Source organism: Amblyraja radiata, chromosome 19 (assembly GCF_010909765.2).
Source record: "Amblyraja radiata isolate CabotCenter1 chromosome 19, sAmbRad1.1.pri, whole genome shotgun sequence".
Lineage (NCBI taxonomy): Eukaryota > Metazoa > Chordata > Chondrichthyes > Rajiformes > Rajidae > Amblyraja > Amblyraja radiata.
Window position 1 is genome coordinate 43,747,190 of NC_045974.1, and position 20,306 is coordinate 43,767,495.

A 20,306-nucleotide genomic window follows, 5' to 3' on the forward strand; every position below is an offset into this window, starting at 1 on the left:
AATGCGGTTACATCGTACTCTGACTATGGATGCTGGAATTAGGAGTAACAGAGATTTCTCTTACCCTTGAAAAGACACAAAGTGTTGGAGCAACTGAGTGAGTCAGGCAGTATCCCTGGAGAATATGGACTGGTGATGTTTCAGGTCAGGACTACTTTCAATCACCATACTCCCTTCCCCAAATGGACTGGTGAACGTCAATGAAAGAACCTTCAAGTACTGTGGTACATCACTGCATCCAAAGATAATTGTTCCCCAGTAAAGGTACTGCATGGCAGGCAGATTTTGTGCATGTTTAAGAAAGAACTGCAGATGCTGGTAAAATCGAAGGTAGACACAAAATGCTGGAGTAACTCAGCGGGTGAGGCAGCATCTATGGAGAGAAGGAATTGGCGATGTTTCAGGTCGAGACCTTTCTTCAGACTGATGTCAGGGGAGGGACAAAGATCGAATGTAGGCGGAGACAGTAAGACTGCTGTGAGAACTGGGAAGGGGAGGGGATGGAGAGAGAAAGCAACGGCTGTCGAAAGTTAGAGAAGTCAATGTTCATACCGCTGGGGTGTAAACTGCCCAAGCGCAACATGAGGTACTGTTCCTCCATTTTGCGCTGGGCCTTACTCTGACAATGGAGGAGAACCAAGACAGACAGGTCAGATTGGGAATGGGAGGCTGAGCCACCAGAAGATCGGGTAGGTTAAGACGAACTGAGCGGAGGTGTTCAGCGAAACGATCGCCGAGCCTGCACTTGGTCTCGCCGATGTACAGAAGTTGACACCTGGAACAGCGGATGCAGTAGATGAGGTTGGAGGAGGTGCAAGTGAACCTCTGCATCACCTGGATAAACTGTTTGGGCCCCTGGATGGAGTCGAGGGGGGATGTATAGGGACAGGTGTTGCATCTCCTGCGGTTGCGGGGAAAGTACCTGGGAAGGGGGTGCCTGGGGAAAGTACCTGGGTAGGAAATGGATGAGTTGACTGGGCATTTCAGAGGGAGCGGTCTCTGTGGAATGCAGAAAGGGGTGGAGATGGGAAGATGTGGCCAGTAGTGGGATCCCGTTGGAGGTGGCGAAAATGTTGGAGGATTATATGATGTATGCGATGACTGATGGGGTGGAAGGTGAGGACAAGGGGGACTCTGTCCTTGTTACAAATGGGGGGAAGGGGAAGCAAGAGCGGAGCTGTGGGATATTGAGGAGACCCTACTGAGAGCCTCATCTATAATGGAAGAGGAGAACCCCCGTTCCCTATAGAATGAGGACATCGCCGAAGCCCTGGTATGGAACACCTCATCCTGTGCACAGATGCGGTGTAGACGGAGGAATTGGGAGTAGGGGATAGAGTCTTTCCAGGAAGCATGGAGGGAAGAAGTGTAGTCAAGATAGCTGTGGGAGTCAGTAGGTTTGTAATAGATGGTGCGGTGGTGATCTTATTAGTTGGGAAGATAATGTATTGCTGTGGAAAAAGCTGCAATAAATGAAGACATTTCCTGAGCTGGGAAACAACCTCCCACATTAACCACCACGCCATCTTTAAATTTGCAGACGAAACACCAATGTTGCCATTAAGAATGTTGCATGATGAGTCGGGGTACAGAAGGGAGATTGAGAACATGATGAACTGGTGCCAGAAACTACAAGCTCACTCTCTATGTTGGCAAGGAGCCGATTGTTACTATAGGAAGGGAAGACCGAGGAAGCAATGAATCTGTCTTCATTGATGAGAAGACGACTACAGATTTAAGTCCTGGGCTTGGCACATTTATGCAATGGCAAATAAAGCTGATTAAAGCCACTACATCCTTAGAGGTGTATAATAGAGAGCATATTGACTGGATGCATCATGTCCTGATTCTATAACCTGAATACCCAGGAACAAAGGAGGTTTCAGAAAGTGATAAGCATTGCCCTATCGAGCACCAGTATTGACGTCCCCACCATTGAAGAGACCTACAGAAAGCACAGCTTCCAAAAGGCAATGAATATCATCAAAGACCCTCTCCACCCTGGCCATGCTCTCATCTCGCTGCTACCATTTGGAAGAAGGTACAGGAGTCTGAGAACCATGACCTATAGATTCAAGAACAGCATTGAACCACACTGCACAACCCTAACGACAACATTACCTCAGCAACGATCTACTGTGGACTTTAGTTTGCTTGCGCTATGTATTTCAGCTTTGCATTCTTCTGAGCTGGTTACCTGGTAAGTTATTGTATTATTTATTATGTTATTGCATTAATGTGCCTGTAAAGTTGCAGCAAGAAAGAATTTCATTCATCCCTTCCCAGTACAAATGATAATTAAACACACTTGACAATATCATTGATGGAATATTCAAGAGAGAGTTTGATTTAGCTCTTAGGGCTAAGGGAATCAAGGGATATGGGGAAAAAACTGGAACTGATTATGAATGATCAGCCATGATCATATTGGATGGCGGTGCTGGCTCAAAGGGCCAAATGGCCTCCTCCTGCACCTATTTTCTATGTTTCTATGGAATCATCCCAAATTCCCAACTTAGGTGCAGTTCTGGTTGCCTGATTACAGGAAGGATGTGGAGTCTTAGGTATGGGTGCAGCAGAGGTTTACAAGTATGATGCATCAATTCTGGGGTGTTAGCTACAGGGAAAGGTTGGGCAGAAGTGGATTGTTTTCTCTGGAACACCAAATGTTGCAGGGAGACCAAATAAAACTATGTTAAATTATGAGAGACGTAGATAGGGTAGACAGTCATAATCGTTTTCCCAGGATGGATAAAACAAATACTGGAGGACATTGCTTTAAGGTGAAAGGGGTAAATTTTAAAGGAGACTAGACCAACTGGGACCCATTGGTTCCCTGTCACACGGGTGACCTGGTCCCCCAACGCAACCCGTTCCCCAATGCAATATTGCACCACTAACCCGTAGCCCCCACGGGAAGCGTGGTCCCCCAACTCAACCCGTTGCTGAACATAAGATTCCAGCACTCTTCTGCCTCCCGCAGCACTGGACTCACCTGCCTCCCTTAGCAGTGGACTTAAAAATAAATTCCAATTGCACTTCCCCAGCCTGCCGCAGTAGTTCCAATTGCAATACCAATTTGCCCTCCCCCTCCTGTTGAAGCTCTTGCTGTGATATCCCATTGAGGTGAAAAGTTCAGTATTCCTGTCTTGCAACTTTGTATTGAAGTGTGTTGGAGGCTGGCAGGAGGGTTTTAACAGTAAAAATCATGTTAAATTTGGCTTTTTTAAAGCTTTAATCATCAATAAAGTGAAATATAGCATCAAATCTTAAATGAACTTGATTATGGCATGGAGATCAAAAATGTCAGAATGTGTAAAAATGTAAGTGCTAGCGCGTAGCGTTTTGAGGAAGATACAAAACATGCTGACAGACACACATACAAAATAAGACTTTTATACATATATAGATGGATAGATGTGTGAGGCAAGTTTTTTACTCAGTATGTGGTGAATGCCCGAAACCCGCTGCCAGGATTGGTGGTTGAAACAGAAACATCAGTGGCATTCATTGGCATGCATTGGCATATGGCTATGCAGGGGATGGAGGGATATGGGTTATCTGCAGGTAGATAAGTGATGGTCTTGCATTCTGTTTAATGCAGACAGTGTGGGCCGAAGGGCCTGTTCTTGCGCTGTACTGTGTTAATCCATCTCTCCATACCTACATGCCATTTGACACCACCGTCTTTCCCAAAAGTTAAACACATAATCACGGAGTCTATGATATGGTAATATTGATAAAATTATTGTATCATTCAACCAAATTGGATTAGTTAAACAATTAACATGGGTATCCTCCATATTTCAGTATGTAGGTTACCAGACCCATGCTTATTAGTTGAGCTTGGACAGAAAACTGAAAGGATATGAACAAATGGTATATGCAGGATTGAACAAAGGTGGTCAAAGTAGCGAGAATGAGCAGGGTCACTATAACTGTAAAGGTGGCTTGGTGGCAGAATGGACTAAAAACATGAATTAATACTAATTTGAAGAAGTCTAATATAATGGAAAGAACATTAAATTGGTGATTTAAATTGTGTTGGTTCAATAAGAAACAAATTCCACATATTAAAATACTATTTAAACTTATTCTGGAGCTTGAATCTATGGACATCTATCCTCATGTTGTTGTAGAATAGTGCTAAAGATGTTTAGCGGACAAAGAAAATAGGAAACAAATTAATAGGACTGAATTAATTGTTGCAATGGTTGCACAACTATTAGCATTTGCCATCTCTGCAACATGAACTGACGGTGACGTTATGATTTCTCTGCATTGTAGACATGGCCTTTTGTAATCAGTTACTTAGTGTTTCACAGAGGAGGATCTACATTAGAATTTAAAAAAATCAGAGATTTGGTGTAATGCTAATCTATTTATCAACTAATTTTATTAGAAGATTCCCTAAAAATCTTTAGTTTTATGGCAAGTTCATGTCCATAAGTGATAGGAGCAGAATTAGGCCATTCTGCCCATCAAGTCTACGCCGCCATTCAATCATGGCTGATTTAACGTTCCCTCTTAACCCCATTCTCCTGCCTTCTCCCCATAATCCCTGACACCCGTACTAATGAAGAATATATCTGTCTCCGCATTAAAAATATCCATTGACTTGGCCTCCATAACCTTCTGTGACATCTAAATGGCATTTTAAGGTATACTGATCCATAACTGTTAGTTAGCAAACTCATATGATCTATAATTCCATCAGACAAGTTGTTCAATTTTTATTTATTTTAAAATTAAATATATTTTTTCTAAAAACACTCTATTTGCATTTCACCTACTTTAATTTTATGGCCACAATTTCCATTTCAGTTTGGTGCTCTATAAATATTTAATATGCCAGCTTCAAAATAGTGTTTATTTCCTTTCTGATTTGTTGTGTGTGAAAATGTTTGCATGCTGATAGATGCAAGGCATAATATGCATCAAGGCTTCATTATGTCTGTCAATAACTTGCAGTAGAAAGGCTGAAAGCAGCACCGAGTTGTCATTGGATTTCAAGGTATGTGTTCCTTTCAGGAGTCACAGCCCATAATGCAACAATGCATATTAGGCACTGGAAAATATCTGAATAATCTATAGTTCTTCAATGAAACTTTACCTTACAAACTTACATACTGAATGTAAAATAAAATGAAAATAATTTAACTAGCCGGTGGTTGAGGGGAGACCTGATAGAAGTATACAAAATGATGAGACATAGACAGTAAGAACCTATGTCCTTGGATGGTAGTATCAATATTACAGGGCAGACCTTTGAGGTGTGGGGGGGGGCAGTTCCTATGTTGTACCTTCCGAGAGAAGATAGACACAAAAAGTTGGAGTAACTCAGTGGGTCAGAGTGAGTAAGACAGTATCTCTGGAGAAAATGAATAGGTAACGTTTGGGTCGAGACGCTTCTTCAGGCTGAGTGTTGGGGGATAGGGGAATGAGAGATATAGATGGTGATATAGAGAGATATAGAACTATTAAATGTAAGATAAGGAGGATGACAGATGGCACAATGGGCTAAGTGTTCGGCTGGCAACCTGAAGGTGGCCGGTTCGAATCCTGCTTGGAGTGTGTACTGTCGTTGTGTCCTTGGGCAAGACACTTCACCTACCTTTGCCTGGGACTAGAGACGGAAATTAGCTACTGATTGGCTACAATCTCGCATATTTACATGCAAATGTTCATTAATATGCACTGTCCCTATAAACAAAACATTATTATATTATTATTATATGCCAAAAAGTGACGCTGATAAAGGAAACAGGCCATTGTTAGCTGTGGGCTAGGTGAGAACGAGTTATAGGTAATTAGACTCAACAAGATGACTTTGAAACTGGTCCAACAACTTGGGTGGAGGAGGGTCGGAGAGAGAGGGGATGCAAGGGTTACTTGAATTCAGAGAGATCAATGTTCATACCACTGGGTTGTAAGCTGCCCAAGCGAAATATGAGGTGCTGTTCTTCCAATTTGCATTTGGTCTCACTCTGACAATGGAGGAGGCCCAGGACAGAAAGGTCAGTGTGGGAATAGGAAGGAGAATTATGTTGTACCTTTGTGTTGTACCGTTCTATTTTCTATGTCCCAGTGTTTTGATATAACCTTAATTTAAAATATGTTGATATTCCTCATGACATTCATTAGATGCTTGTCAGTTCTCTTCACTTGTCAACATCCTGAAAATATCCAAGCAATAAACTATCGGCAAACAGCAGATCCATGAAGCTATGGTAGGGCTCATTCAGGTCACCGGATTAAAAAAAAGCAGCAAATGTGCTTCCATGCAATTGATGTCATTGATTTATTGATGTGCAAACAAATTCATAAGATTTTTCAAATGTTCTGTGATGATATAATGTATTTTAAAAATCTTGGTGCTTGCTCTTGGAAAGACATAGAGAATGAAAACATGCTCTTCAGCCCACTTTATCCACCAAATTGGCAGACTGGGCGAGGCAAATTTGCCTGTGTTTGACCCACAGCCCTTGAAACTTACTCTACCTTTCCAAATATCTGTCCAAATTTATTTACGTCATTATTATATCTGCTTGTTTAGCTTCCTCTTCAGCACATTCCAAATAAAGAGAAAAATTTGCCCGTGAGGTTCCTTTAAACATCTCTCTCCTCTCACTCTCACTAGCTGTAGAATCTTCTACCCTTTCCCACCACTGACACCAGGCTCACTGACCTACTGCCCCCTGGCGTGTCCTAACTACCCTTCTTATGTAAGTACCAGTACAACATTAGCCACCCTCCAGTCTTCAGGAACTTCATCTGTGGCTGAAGATGATGAAACTGTCTCTGCAAATGTCTTTATAGTTTCCTCCCTGGCTTCCCACAAGCTCCGAGAATATTATTGAATTATTTGTTAATTTCATTTGGACGAATAGGCAAGGAAGGAACATTGTAATCCGAGCAGATTTTTTTTTTAAACAAGGAGGAATTAATAGGATAAGTGCAAAAGCAAGATTTGTCAAAGATTATTATGGACTGGAAAACAGTTATACATACAAGCATTCAAGATCACCAGGTCATGAACAAGTCAAGCAAATAACTGTAAATGTGTTTACAAGCTGGGCCTGGTATGATGCTTACCTGTCTCTTCTTGTGGTGAGGACTGAAGTCTGTCCATTCATTAATGAATGGTGAGTTATTGGTGGCGATGCTTTGGAAGTGGTAGTGGAGGTAGTAGAGGACAAATTATTGGCAGAGAGATCCAGCCCGCCATGCTTCAAAATGCCGTCTTCCATGTTGTGCACCCCGGTCACTTCTTTCCAGAGCTGCTGAATCTCCGCAGGGCTTAAGCCTGGAAAATTATGGCACAGATATATCTCAGAATTGAAAGGATAAGGACCACGGTGATGAAATGCATTTTGATTCAAGTCAAACCTCTACCAGTTTATATTTTGACAAACAATAAATAAATATTCACTTGACTATACATTGCTCTGTAAATGCTATTCAATAAGGCCGTGTGATTAGTTGACAATTCAATACAAACTTCATGTTTAAAAATCTGACACACTCTGCATCAAATGGACAAAGTCCCAAGCAAAGCAAATTATGAAACGGAACATTGTCCCCTTGCATGTCCCTACAATGGTGATGCAAATCGATTTGATCACTGCTTTCAGCCAAATGTTACATATTTCAAAAATGTAAGATTATGAGGAATAACAGTGCAAGAGCTGGGATGGTCACAACTTCTACTGAGCTGCTGGTACTGTGGGATGTTACACTTCGGCAAACATAAGGAATTGGTTTGGTAACTGAATTGCTTGCAGTATTATTGCACATCCAATTCTATTTATTGATTTTGCTTTCTCTTTCAAAATTTTCTTTAGCCAGGACATAAAATCAGAAAATGAACCAATTTCTTTCTGATGGATCACTGTACGCTTTTAATATGCTATTTTATATTGTCGGCAAATCATTTGCTGAATGAGCATTCATTTGTACAGGTGTCAGTTTTCTTGCTAATCAAATAATTTCCGGACTCCTGAAAGTTGGAAGTAACATGTTTAATGAATGGAAGAATAGTGACTGGGACAATATTAATCGGAGTTCTGTGATAAACTGAAATGTTTCCTTGTAGAAATTGTCACAAACTGTCACAATGGAAAGGAATAAAATGTCATTACAAATATTTGTTTTAGTTAAGTAAACTAAAGTAGAGATACAGCACAGAAACAGGCTCTTCAGCCAACCAAGTCCACACTGACCAGTGATCCCCGCACATTAGCATTACCCTACACACACTAGGGACAATTTTAATTTATACCAATCATATTAACCTACAAACCTGTACTTCTTTGGAGTGTAGGAGGAAACCAAAGATCTCAACAAAAACCCACGCAGGTCACGGGGAGAACATACAAACTCCGTACAGACAGCACCCGTTGCCGGGTCTCTGGCGCTGTAAGTGTTGCAACTCCACCGCTGTGCCACCGCGCTGCCCTGTTTTGAACTTTTTGATAACATCTTAATATTAAATATTGCACCGAATTTGCTGCAATTTCATTGCATGCTACAGTCTCAATAATTAAAAATTAACTTCTATGCTTTTGTATACATTCAATGAATAATAGTCTTGTAATAAATGCTCTGCTGTGTAACTTCTTATGCTTTTGTTTGTACCTTGTGGCAGAGATTGGACTGAAAGGGTCGGCTGTCCAGGCTGGATGGTAATGAGTCCCTGACGTTGTAGGTTCATCAAATGCTGTTGCTGCTGGATTTGTTGCATTTGGAGTAGCTGCTGTTGGAAGACTATCTGCTGGGCTGCCAACTGCTGCTGTACAAGATATACATCCAATCATAAGATACAAAGCACAGACTAAACCCACAGACAACTAATTGTAACTGGTATATCTATTCACATCAGCAAGAGCCTCTTTTCATAATTCATGCCGTTCACGGCTTACAGGCAAAATTACGTTTTATTTTTCTCTATTACTTGCCTTTACTAATATAAATCCTTCTTAACTCAATCAGCTCCCCCCTTTTCCAACCCCCCCCCCCCCACCTGCTTTTTTCATCACAAGTTTCAGCCAACCCCTCCTCATGGCAATGGCATGCTCTTCACATCCCCACCCCAGCCAGTTCCCTCACCCCCGCCCACATCATGGATAGAAAGTTGGTTGGCAGACAGGAAGCAAAGAGTAGGAGTGAACGGGTCCTTTTCAGAATGGCAGGCAGTGGCGAGTGGAATGCCGCAAGGCTCGGTGTTGGGGCCGCAACTGTTTACCATATATATTAATGATTTGGAAGAGGGAATTAGGAGCAACACTAGACAGTTTGCTGATGACACAAAGCTGTGTGGCAGTGTGAACTGTGAAGAGGATGTTAGGAGGTTGCAGGGTGACCAGGACAGGTTGAGTGAGTGGGCAGATGCGTGGCAGATGCAGTATAATATAGATAAATGTGAGGTTATCCACTTTGGTGGCAAAAACAAGGGGGCAGATTATTATTTCAATGGGGTTAGGTTAGGTAAGGGGGAGGTACAACGAGACCTGCGTGTCCTTGTACACCGGTCACGGAAAATTGGCATGCAGGTACAGTAGGCAGTGAAGAAAGCTAATGGAATGTTGGCCTTCATAACAAGAGGATTTCAGAATTGTAGTAGAGAGGTTCTTCTGCAGTTGTATAGGGCTCTGGTAAGACCACATCTGGAGTATTGCGTACAGTTTTGGTCTCCTAATTTGAGGAAGGACATCATTGTGATTGAGGTAATGCAGCGTAGGTTCACAAGATTGATCCCTGGGATGGCGGGACTGTCATATGAGGAAAGATTGAAAAGACTATCCTTGTATTCACTGGAGGATAGAAGGATGACGGGATATCTTATAGAAACATATAAAATTATAAAAGGACTGGACAAGCAAGATGCAGGAAAAATGTTCCTAATGTTGGGCGAGTCCAGAACCAGGGGCCACAGTCTTAGAATAAAGGGGCCATTTAAGACTGAGATGAGAAAAAACCTTTTCACCCAGAGAGTTGTGAATTTATGGAATTCCCTGCCACAGAGGGCAGTGGAGGCCAAGTCACTGAATGGATTTAAGAGAGAGTTAGATGGAGCTCTAGGGGCTAGTGGAATCAAGGGATATGGGGAGAAGGCAGGCACGGGTTATTGATAGGGGACAATCAGCCATGATCGCAATGAATGGCGTTGCTGGCTCGAAGGGCCGAATGACCTCCTCCTGCACCTATTTTCTATGTTTCTATGTTTCTATGTGTCAATCACCGAACAGGTTCCGTCGGAACTTTCTGGTGGTCAACCCTCTCCTCCATTCCCCGACCAAGCTCTGCCTTCAATCTGAATTCCAGGTGGCACAAATGAAGATGTGCAACAGTTGTCCACTTGTGACCCAGGTGCCCTACAGCAGCTCTAATCTAGGATGCATAAGAATGTAATGGCCAACGGCAGAGAAATGCAGCCTGAGTCACTCAGAATGAACACACCATGTATCAACAGTTGCATGGCGTATCCCACTTTCTAAATTCATTTCTAAGAATTTCAATGGAACTAACTTTCAGAGTGAAACACACAGCCTGTTTTACATTATGAGCACTACCAACAAAGAACACATTTCTAAGCAAGACTGTTTTAATGATGAACAGAGTATTGGCGGGCGGGGGGTGGGGAGGGGGTACTGGATTGCCTTGCCACCACTAATCACACCCAAGAGAACTGGCCGCCGCTTGACCTCACCTCTCACCCATTCAATTTCATTGGCTTCAATGAAACTAAATTTGCAGTAGTGAGTGTAAACTGGCGACAGATACCACCGCAACCAAAGACACATTTTTCCCCATATGCTTTACACACCAAGCAACTTTGATGCGGTTCAACACAAGCTGAATTGCCAGATGACTTTTAAAATTTGCTTTCAATGTGTCACTGGAGTGCAGTGAATTATTGGGAAAAGAATAACTGTAAAGAAAAAAGGGGCAGACTTTCTCTGCATCCTTACTGCAACCCAATTACACATTGTTCATCATTGAAACATTTTAAGATGCAGTATATTACAGAATACAACAGTGCAGTCTGTTCATTATAATACTAATTTCTTGGAACACAGTATAAACTGAGAGGAGCAATTAAGTGCAAAGACACAAATCTTGTTCAATTGAGCTTGACTTACTGTCCTATTCATGTGGCTGATCTACTAAAAGGAAAATCAGGTATTTAGGAATTCTCATAATTTAAAGTGGCATTGCTTTTATTAAAGAGTTGCCAATTTTTCTTCTTTTGAAGAGGGTGAGATGCAGAAGGGTTTGATACTATTTTGTTGTGCCTATACTGTACCCAAATGACATAGACAGTGTTTCAGCATTTCTGCTATTAATACGTGTATTAATACATGCATCTATTAATAAGCTAAAAACAAAATCTTTGCCAAATGATGTTCATGAATATGTCACAATTACATGTCAAGCACTAATATGTTAAGGCTAGACAGCTGTATCCTGATCACAAATATATGAGCCTTTATATTTAGTCCAAATATTCTCATTTTGTCAAAATTAGGACAGTTAATTTCAGTTAGCAAAAACTCATTCACATGCTAAGGTCACCTATAACATTAAATGTATCCATGCCTATTGTATAAAATTTTCACAGCAGTAGATCTTTCGAGGCAATGCTGCTTTTGCAGCTGAATAAGTTTGGTCCTCAGTGGCCCATGAATGTAGTCTCCAGTGATCTATTAGTAAACTGGGATGTAGCCTTCGTAGCATTGCCCTGTTAGCTTTCTTTTCTTCTCTTGTCGGAATACATTAAAACTGGGAATACATTCAAGGCAGAGAAGTGCCCCATTACAGGAAAGAGCCTAACTTCCAATTTTTTGAGGCATTACAAGACAAACTGGAGTACTTGAGACTCAGGAGGATATGAGAAGGCAGTCACACTTCACAGGAAGACAAGCTGCTGTGGAAGACCTTTTGCTTCAGTTTGGGGAAAAGCAAAACTTCTGATGCACTCACTGGAAAACAGACTGCATAATGGAGCAAGTCATGTGGATGGCCCAAAGCCTCGGGAGAAATAAGGGAGCAATTTCTATTCCATATTTGATGGCTGCATGAAATTCTGTTCAGAAATCCAAACAGAAACAATGCCTCGGGAGGTCAATGCTGCTTCCTGTACGCCTGCATAATGTGTTTCTTGAAGACAATGTCCACGATACCTGCTGATCAATTTAACTGCTTCAACATGTTTTGTTTGCATTATGTTTATATTTGATACAGTTTGCTGACAAGAGCTAGGTAGGCCAGGGAAACTGGCCTGTCACGTTGATTTATGAGCACATCAAACTGTAACTTTCTGCTCACCAGTCCAAACCTACAGTAGCAGTTCATTAATCAGGGACCTGTGACTTTGAAGTCTATACTCAACCTGGGTTTTTAACAGTAGGCTAAATTTGCATGCTCTCTGAGCTGTACCTCTGAGGAAAAACTGAGGCTCCCTCACCAACTCGGAATCTCTGTGACTACAAGATAATCAGTACTTTGTCCATCACACAGCTTGCTCTTTGTACACTGAGATTCATTAACGCACATTAAAAGACAGCAGCTTTGGATTATAACTCTCGAGTTCCACACCACAAAGAAAGGAGCAGGAGAGAACGACTGTCATTGTTACTAGACTCAGCAAAATCATGGTAATGTACTTTTGACAAGCAGAACCTTGTTACAGAAAATTGTGATCCTGTTCTTGCCTCTCTCGCACCTCCTCTCACCCTGAACTATTATGTAGGCAGCCTAGTTACTCAGTGCTTACCTCTTTTGATTGCTTGCCTGCATGTTGCTGCTGTTGTTGCTGCTGCTGCTGTTGCTGTTGCTGCTGCTGCTGTTGTTGTTGTTGTTGTTGCTGCTGTTGTTGCTGCTGCTGTTGTTGTTGCTGCTGTTGTTGTTGCTGTTGTTGTTGCTGCAGCAGTTGAAGATGCAACTGTTCCTGCTGCTTCTTGTAGAATTCTTGAAGCTGTTGCTGAAAAATCATAAACATAGAGTCATAGAGTGATACAGTGTGGAAACAGGCCCTTCGGCCCAACTCGCCCACACCGGCCAACATGTCCCAGCTGCACTAGTCCCACCTGCCTGCACTTGGTCCATATCCCTCCAAACCTGTCCTATCCATGCACCTGTCTAACTGTTTCATAAACGTTGGGATAGTCCCAGTCCCACACACCCACCACCCTTTGAATGAAAAAGTTACTCTTCAGATTCCTATTAAATCTTTTCCCCTTCACCTCGAACCTGTGTCCTCTGGTCCTCGATTCCCCTATTCTGGGCAAAAGTACTGGTGTACAAATTGTGCCAACATTTGTGTTCGTAAAAGAAACAAAGCAAATTTCATTGCCTTTTTCAGACACATCCTACAGTTAACCCCATTGTAGAAAGTTAATGAATCTGTCAGTCCTTTCAGCTGAATGACACAGGTGGGCATTTTCAAGTGATGCAGATCCTGAATATGGCTATGCTCGATTTTAATACAAGGAACAGGTTTTCTTGCTCTCACTTTTGTAGTGTTATCTGTAGCTAATATATTCAGCGTTACTTAATAGAATAAACAAAAATCATAAATTATAAAGCAAAGTCTTAGGTAATGTAATGGTGACATCATGACAAAAAATTACCTGTCACAGGTCTACATCAGAAACACAATAAATTTGGTATATCGTATTACAAAATAGAAATTCATAAGAATTTGTGTTTCTCACATTTTCATTGGTGTTTTAATGTATTTGATTGTCTACTTGGTAATTCCCATGCACATTTTACTTCAAAGTTACACAATGGTTAAATAAAAGTTTTTTAAATTGTGAATAAGTTTAGTAAAGTATCTGTTCACGAACATTAAAATGTGTTGTAATAAAGTAGCAATGCAATGAAAAACTGGGACTGATGAAGCATTCTCCATTGTATGTGTAGCTTGCCATAGCAGGTGTGCTGTGTGTGTTCTCATACCTGCTGTAACATGACTGCTTGCTGCTGTTGGAGGAGAGCCTGGAGCTGCTGAGGGGACAGCACTTGCTGCTGAAGGATCTGCTGCATCTGCTGAGGAGTGATCACCTGGGGAGTCATCATGGCCACTGAGACAGGCACCTGCTCCAGCGAGAGAGATTCACAACATCAAGCCAGGCCACCATTCTGCAACATGGTGTTTGTTTCTCCTCTTCTTGCACCACTTGATGAAAGGGTAACATTTTCAGAACGGTCTGATGCCCAGAATCAAGGTTTACTTCTGACCTGTGCACGACATGCTCCTACTAGGTTCCCTGTGGCAATTACATTGTTTCCTCGGGTGCTGTCGCACTCCAGGAGCAACACCTTGCACCAAGACATACAGTAACGCAATGAGCAGCTTTTTGAGTTTTGAAGGCATTGATTGTACTAACCAGCTCATAATCTGAAAAGCTTGTCAACCTGCCAAGTTATTCAACCTTTGAAAAAAAGCAATTACTTTTTTCCTCAACAGAGGCAAATACCTTCTAATATAAATTAAAAAAAACAATGTAAACATTTAAATTTTAATATTTTCTTCAAGCCCATTAAGAAAACGGCACAACAAATTTCATAAATTGCTTACTCAATTACACGTGATTTAATCAGATACAAATTAATAACTTATTCAATTTAAAGATTAGCATTCCACGATAATTTGTCAATGGAGATAATTTTCAGTACCATGAAAATAAACCAACTTTTGCAAACAGAACCTGATATTCAGCACGAGATCTATCAGCATTTTCTCAAGATTATTAGCAATGCAATTATTATGGTTGGCTTTGCCCAGGAACAATACAGGGTGTGTGAAGCTGACAAGTTACAACAAAGGATATGTGTTATATGCAACTACGCTTTAAATGAATTAAAACATTTTCTCTAAACAATTAGAATGCAACCAACTGAAGAAAATGTAACATCAAAATAAATCACCGCATACAATAATTAGTTGCTCTGTGACATGTAAGAATTGTATGGTTAGAAAATTAAAGCACTTTTAAACAGTATTGATTGCATCGTTGCTAATGTTTAGTCGAGTCATTGTGTGTTTTTTTTAAATTATTAGCTAATAATTCAAAACAAATATTACAGAATATTGTAGATTACATGCATATGACACAGTGCCAAAACATACTCTTGGCAGAAAAATAGGGTGGGTGTGCATTTACACTCTCTGGGTGGTGACCTGTGGAACAGCTCATACACCTTTTATCTCATCTGGTTTTCATTGCATTAAAATAAACAGAATGATAATTAAGGTGATCCTATTTTAAAATAGGAATGTGTAGGAAGGAACTGTAGATGCTGGTTTAAACCGAAGATAGACACAAAATGCTGGAGTAACTCAGCGGGACAGACCGCATGTCTGGAGAGAAGGAATGGGTGACGTTTTGGGTCGAGACCCTTCTTTGGACCTAAAATAGGAATAATGGATTCTGCTTAGATAATAAAAACAGAATTCTAAATATTCACTGCTGCAATCAATTAGTTAACTAAATTGTCCTTATTAAGTTCTAAGTTTCTTTCTTTCTGCAGCTTAGTCACGGAACTTTCAATTGGCTGCTATACACCCAGGTTTGGGAAGAAAAAATGTTAGGCCTTTTCCATCTGATCTTAGATTCGCAAATAGTCTTCGCTAAGGCAACAAGGAACATGTTCATTTGGGGGATTGGTGCCTGGTGTTTGGTGAGAGCAGGGATGAGCGGAAGGTATCCATAACATCATGCTCCATGTGGAGGCAATGTCTTTAGGAGACAAACACTAGAAGATCATCAATGAAGAACCAAAAACAGAAAGAAAAGAACAAAGTGGCCAGGCGTAAGTGATATTTTACAATTCTCATGCAATTCCCCTACAGAAAAGGAACATTCATTCGCTTTAAAATGCTGCATTATTTCTAAACGTCACTTTGTAAGCTAGTGGGGGAAAACAGTTACATACGTGCACTGGCCACATTTTTTAATTCTCTAAGTCAGAGATTATGTTCATGCATTAAGGTAGGTGTGCTAGGAACACCAGTGGATGTAAGACTCCTAGTGTAATTGCTCTTCTTATGAGCTAAATAAACATAGCCCCAAAAACAAGATTCATTAAACTAAAATGGGCAATAGCAGGAATGAAAAATCAAAAAGGGCTTGTATTATGTTTTAAATTATTCATTTCTACCTACTGCAACCCCCAAAAGAAAGAGTATAATATAGGAAAGATTTGCTTGTATATAAAAGAGATGATCTGACACTTCACAAGAAATAGTGGCAGCAGTGTTATGCCCCTGTTTTTACATTATCACTGGTGACACTATGGACATCATTTAAAATAAATTCCAAAAGTTAACAAGTACATGGCAGGTAATTAAGATGGCAATTTAGCTTTAAGGTTCAGATAACGGTTATATTTCACCTGAGGTTTGTTCTCGGCTTTATGAATCAAAACTCCATAATTTTGCAAACCACATTATTTTCTGTACAGTTCTTTGGAAAGGGTAGAGAATCCTTGCAGCCAATTAAACCAAAAGCTTGTAGTGTATGCACATGGAAGACGGTGAAGTTTTGCATCATAATTCAAAGGTAGAATGTTATTATCTGAATGAGCTCCGAATTTGAACAGATTTTTGCAAGATGTCGCAGCTAGGAGTTAATTTCCTGGCAGTAGAGACAGGAAAAGTCCAGGGAGGTCTAGTGTAAGTGTTGCGGCCCTGAACTGGAGCAGGGAAGCAGCAAACCTGCGTGAATATTCACTGATTTACAAGTAAATGATGGGGAAGAGGTAGTGTGGTAGTGCGGGGAGAGATGAAATAGTAGGAGAGGTGCACTGTGTTCGAAGCTGCAACTATCCTTGTGGGACCCAAAGGACTGTTCCCCCTGTCCCACAGAACAAACTGTTGCAATTTAACTAAATGGCCTCCTCTTCCCAAATAGCTACTTCTGCCTACAGGTAAAGACATAGTGAATTCCCTTCTCAGGCTCCAGACAAATTGCACAGCGATCCTGTTGATATAATATGACACTGATTTGAATGAATCTGTGAAGATCTTGCTCACTTGTTATGGGCACTACACAGACCTGCAACCCTCGCAGTTTTGATTCAGAAATTGTTAAGATCAGAGTCGAAAAGGAACCTGCTCATTTTTAACAGCTCACTTGTCAGGTTTCCACCAGGTGGCTTGGATTAAAATCAAACCCCACATGTTATGTTATGATAACAAATACTTTTTCCTAATTCCATGAAATAACCAAGAAATGACAGGTCTCTTTAGTGGCTTTGAACAATTTGTGTATTAGATCATCTTAAAGCCATTTCCACCTGAAATAAATAAGCTATTCATCCAATCTTACTTTCAATGCAGTTTATGCAATATAAAATGCTATGCAAAACATTAAGAGGCCATACCAGAACTTCAAAACCCTCTCTTGCTAATAAAGCTGCCCAGATTATTTTACACACATTCATACTTTAGGCCTTGACATGCCCTTGTTTTTCTTTTCTTTCAAAGCTAAAGTTCCCCTCTTTGATTAGCTGAAACATTTGCATGGTCACTACACATTTTTCATTTTATAAATCATTATGCATTAGCAGTCTTGATCGCCTAGCTTGACTAATCCTGATGAACTGAAATCACAGCTGAAGGTCAAACTACATCCCACTGCACATTCGTATTCAAACAAATCTACACCATTGTTCATGGAGTCCTAAAACTTGGTGAATTAAAGGCAGCAAATTTTTGATCAGAGCATTTAAACCTTAGCCCTTGTGTGAAATGTAAAATGTAAAATTTCCGACACATTTACTGAACTGGCAAATGCTCATGGTTTAGCATTTGCATTGTGGCATCAAAAGTGCTTAAAATAAATGAATAAATTAATTAGTACATTTGGGATTCAAACACAAACACTGTGGATACAGTTTCAGTGATGAGAGTTGCTTTAGACAAGTAAACTCAAGACAAAATGCGGTGCCCAGATCCTATCTGTGAATTTGTTTTAATCTACTTTAATTATTGAACATTATTGATACAGCTAGCTGCAAATATTAATATTCTAGTTCACATTGCTATCTTTGCACCATTTTCTAAATGCTTGGCATCACTCATTTCAGTTTCTCTGGAAAATGCATTTCTCAATTGCTTGCAAAAGAACACACAAATTGTTCTAAATAATCCCATTTTAACAAAATGTAAAACTGTCGCAATAAAGCTGACACCCTGCGAAAGCCAAGTACTGTAAATATCGAATTTAAGCTTCTTTTGTTCTTTCACTGTCTTTCAGTAGATTGATGGATGATAATCATCTTAATTTCACTTGCTCTTCAAAACAAAAGCTACAGAAGGCAACACAAGACACCAGCCCATTCATTTTAAGACCCGCATAATGCTAATTCCAGCATTTATCTGCATGGTTTTCTGCCTGATGTATCAGAGCTAGGGAGATGAAAGCAGATAAGTAATTGCTCTCCTGGTTCTTATTCTTCACTGACAACCCATAAATTTAATTTTACACACACATTCATTTACATTTTCAAGTATATGACATGATAATTGCTAGAATATAACACCTCCATTCCTGTAGATGCAGCGTTGAGCTGACTGACAAGTGTAGTGAATAGGGGGGAATAGAGGTTGAATTGCAGTAAAATGTTACTTCTAAATATGATGTTATAAAGGGCTAACAGTAATAAGCATTTTGGAAACAATCATACTGAAAACATTCACACATAAAAAGGAAAGCACTGCAACAACGATCACATTTTGGTGTCTCGCCTTTATTTCTGTTTGTTGCTGAAATACTGTATTGAAATAATCTGGTAATTGATGCTAAACTTTCCGTCAGATTTTAGGAAATTAATATCTACTGGAAAGTGAAAATATATATTGTTCTAAATGTGTCTTATTTGTGGAATTGCCTTTGTTAATGTGCATTAGAATATTTAGCAATGTACCATTTTTTAAAACAGCAGTCGCAGTAAATAATTTTCTCAAATACTGCATTTTCTGCTCAATGTTTCCTGCCAGAGTGTATTTAGCTTCCCAACAAAAGACTACAAACTGACTTACTGTAGATATTCTGTGGTTCCAAAGACAAGTTCAAGAATGGAACAAAGCGCTCCAAATTGGATCCTGATGAGAAAACATCACCAACTTCTCTGAAGAATTTCAGATCATTAAGATGCTCTTGCTGCAGTTGGAGTCACTGATGAGGCACTCTAACTGACAGAGGTCAACTTCAATGGAGGCAGACAGGAAGAAAAGGGAAAACGGAGGTAGATTTACTGTGAACCTTGTACCAAGAGGCTCGGCAATTACTCTGTCTGAATACCGACGGCTAATAACCACGGATCAAAGATTGGATTGCTATCTCAGAAGCCCTCTAGTCTGCTTGCTTGCATGTTTTTTTTCCACATGCAGTTCTGTTTTTTTCACATGCAGTTCTGTTTGGAAAAACATCAGAAAGACAATACGTCACAGTCAGAAACGCCACAACCCAGCCAGTCTCAACAGAGCTATACAGCACAGAAACAGGCCCTTCAGCCCACTTTGGTTGGCAAACCAGTTCATCCCATTTATCTGTATTTGCCCCAGAGCCCTCTAAACCTTATAATTTCAACAAAAACAATAAATAAAGCAATAACAGAATTTGATAATCCAACTACTCTGTACAAACCGTACATAAAGTGATCTTTCCAGTGTTTCAGCGTGTTATAATGCCAGGGCGATCAATGGATTGGGTGACTTTCCAGTCTCTATGTGGAAGAGAGCAAATGAAGACCACCAATAATCAGTCATCTTCCAACTACACGAAAGTCAGGGTCGTTAGTCAACTATAGCTCGTTTTCAAGTTTGGCTCTTCTAAACATTTGCTAAACATCTAAGAGCAAATTAACCTGGGTCAGAATTGGTCAAATTGCAGACACTGGGCATGCATTAGCTGGTTCCTAAACTGAACCATACACTATTATATCCATCAGTTAGTTTACAAAACTGAAGCTTCAACCAAACCATTTTTTTTGTTTGAGGGCATGAATAATAGATATCTCATAACTAATACAAAACCTGACAAACATCATCGACTTCCTATAAAATATCTGGGTGCTTGTTTACTGAACAAATTATTTATGGCATTTTAGTACACGTACTGCAAACAAACATTGGTCATTACATTAAACATTAAATCTTTTAAAAAGTTCACAATTTGAAATAGTAATTCAGCCAATGAATAATAAAACAAAACTTACAAAAAGGATCTAATTTTATCTTTTCACAACACTGTGTGAATCAAATTTGTTTTGTTTACATTTTTGTGATCGGTGAT

General features: G+C 40.2%; 1 protein-coding gene across 6 annotated transcripts in view; it reads right to left on the reverse strand.

The window, feature by feature from the left end:
- foxp2 (forkhead box P2) overlaps positions 1-20,306 on the reverse strand; it is a 374,605-nt gene that overhangs the window by 56,681 nt on the left and 297,618 nt on the right. For all 6 annotated transcript variants that reach the window (XM_033038336.1, XM_033038338.1, XM_033038335.1 and 3 more), the window contains 4 exons: positions 13,963-14,100; positions 12,776-12,982; positions 8,638-8,791; positions 7,096-7,306 (listed from right to left, as the gene is read on the reverse strand). In XM_033038336.1, the coding sequence (XP_032894227.1) occupies positions 7,096-7,306; positions 8,638-8,791; positions 12,776-12,982; positions 13,963-14,100 (710 nt within the window). The remainder of the gene's footprint in view (positions 1-7,095; positions 7,307-8,637; positions 8,792-12,775; positions 12,983-13,962; positions 14,101-20,306) is intronic.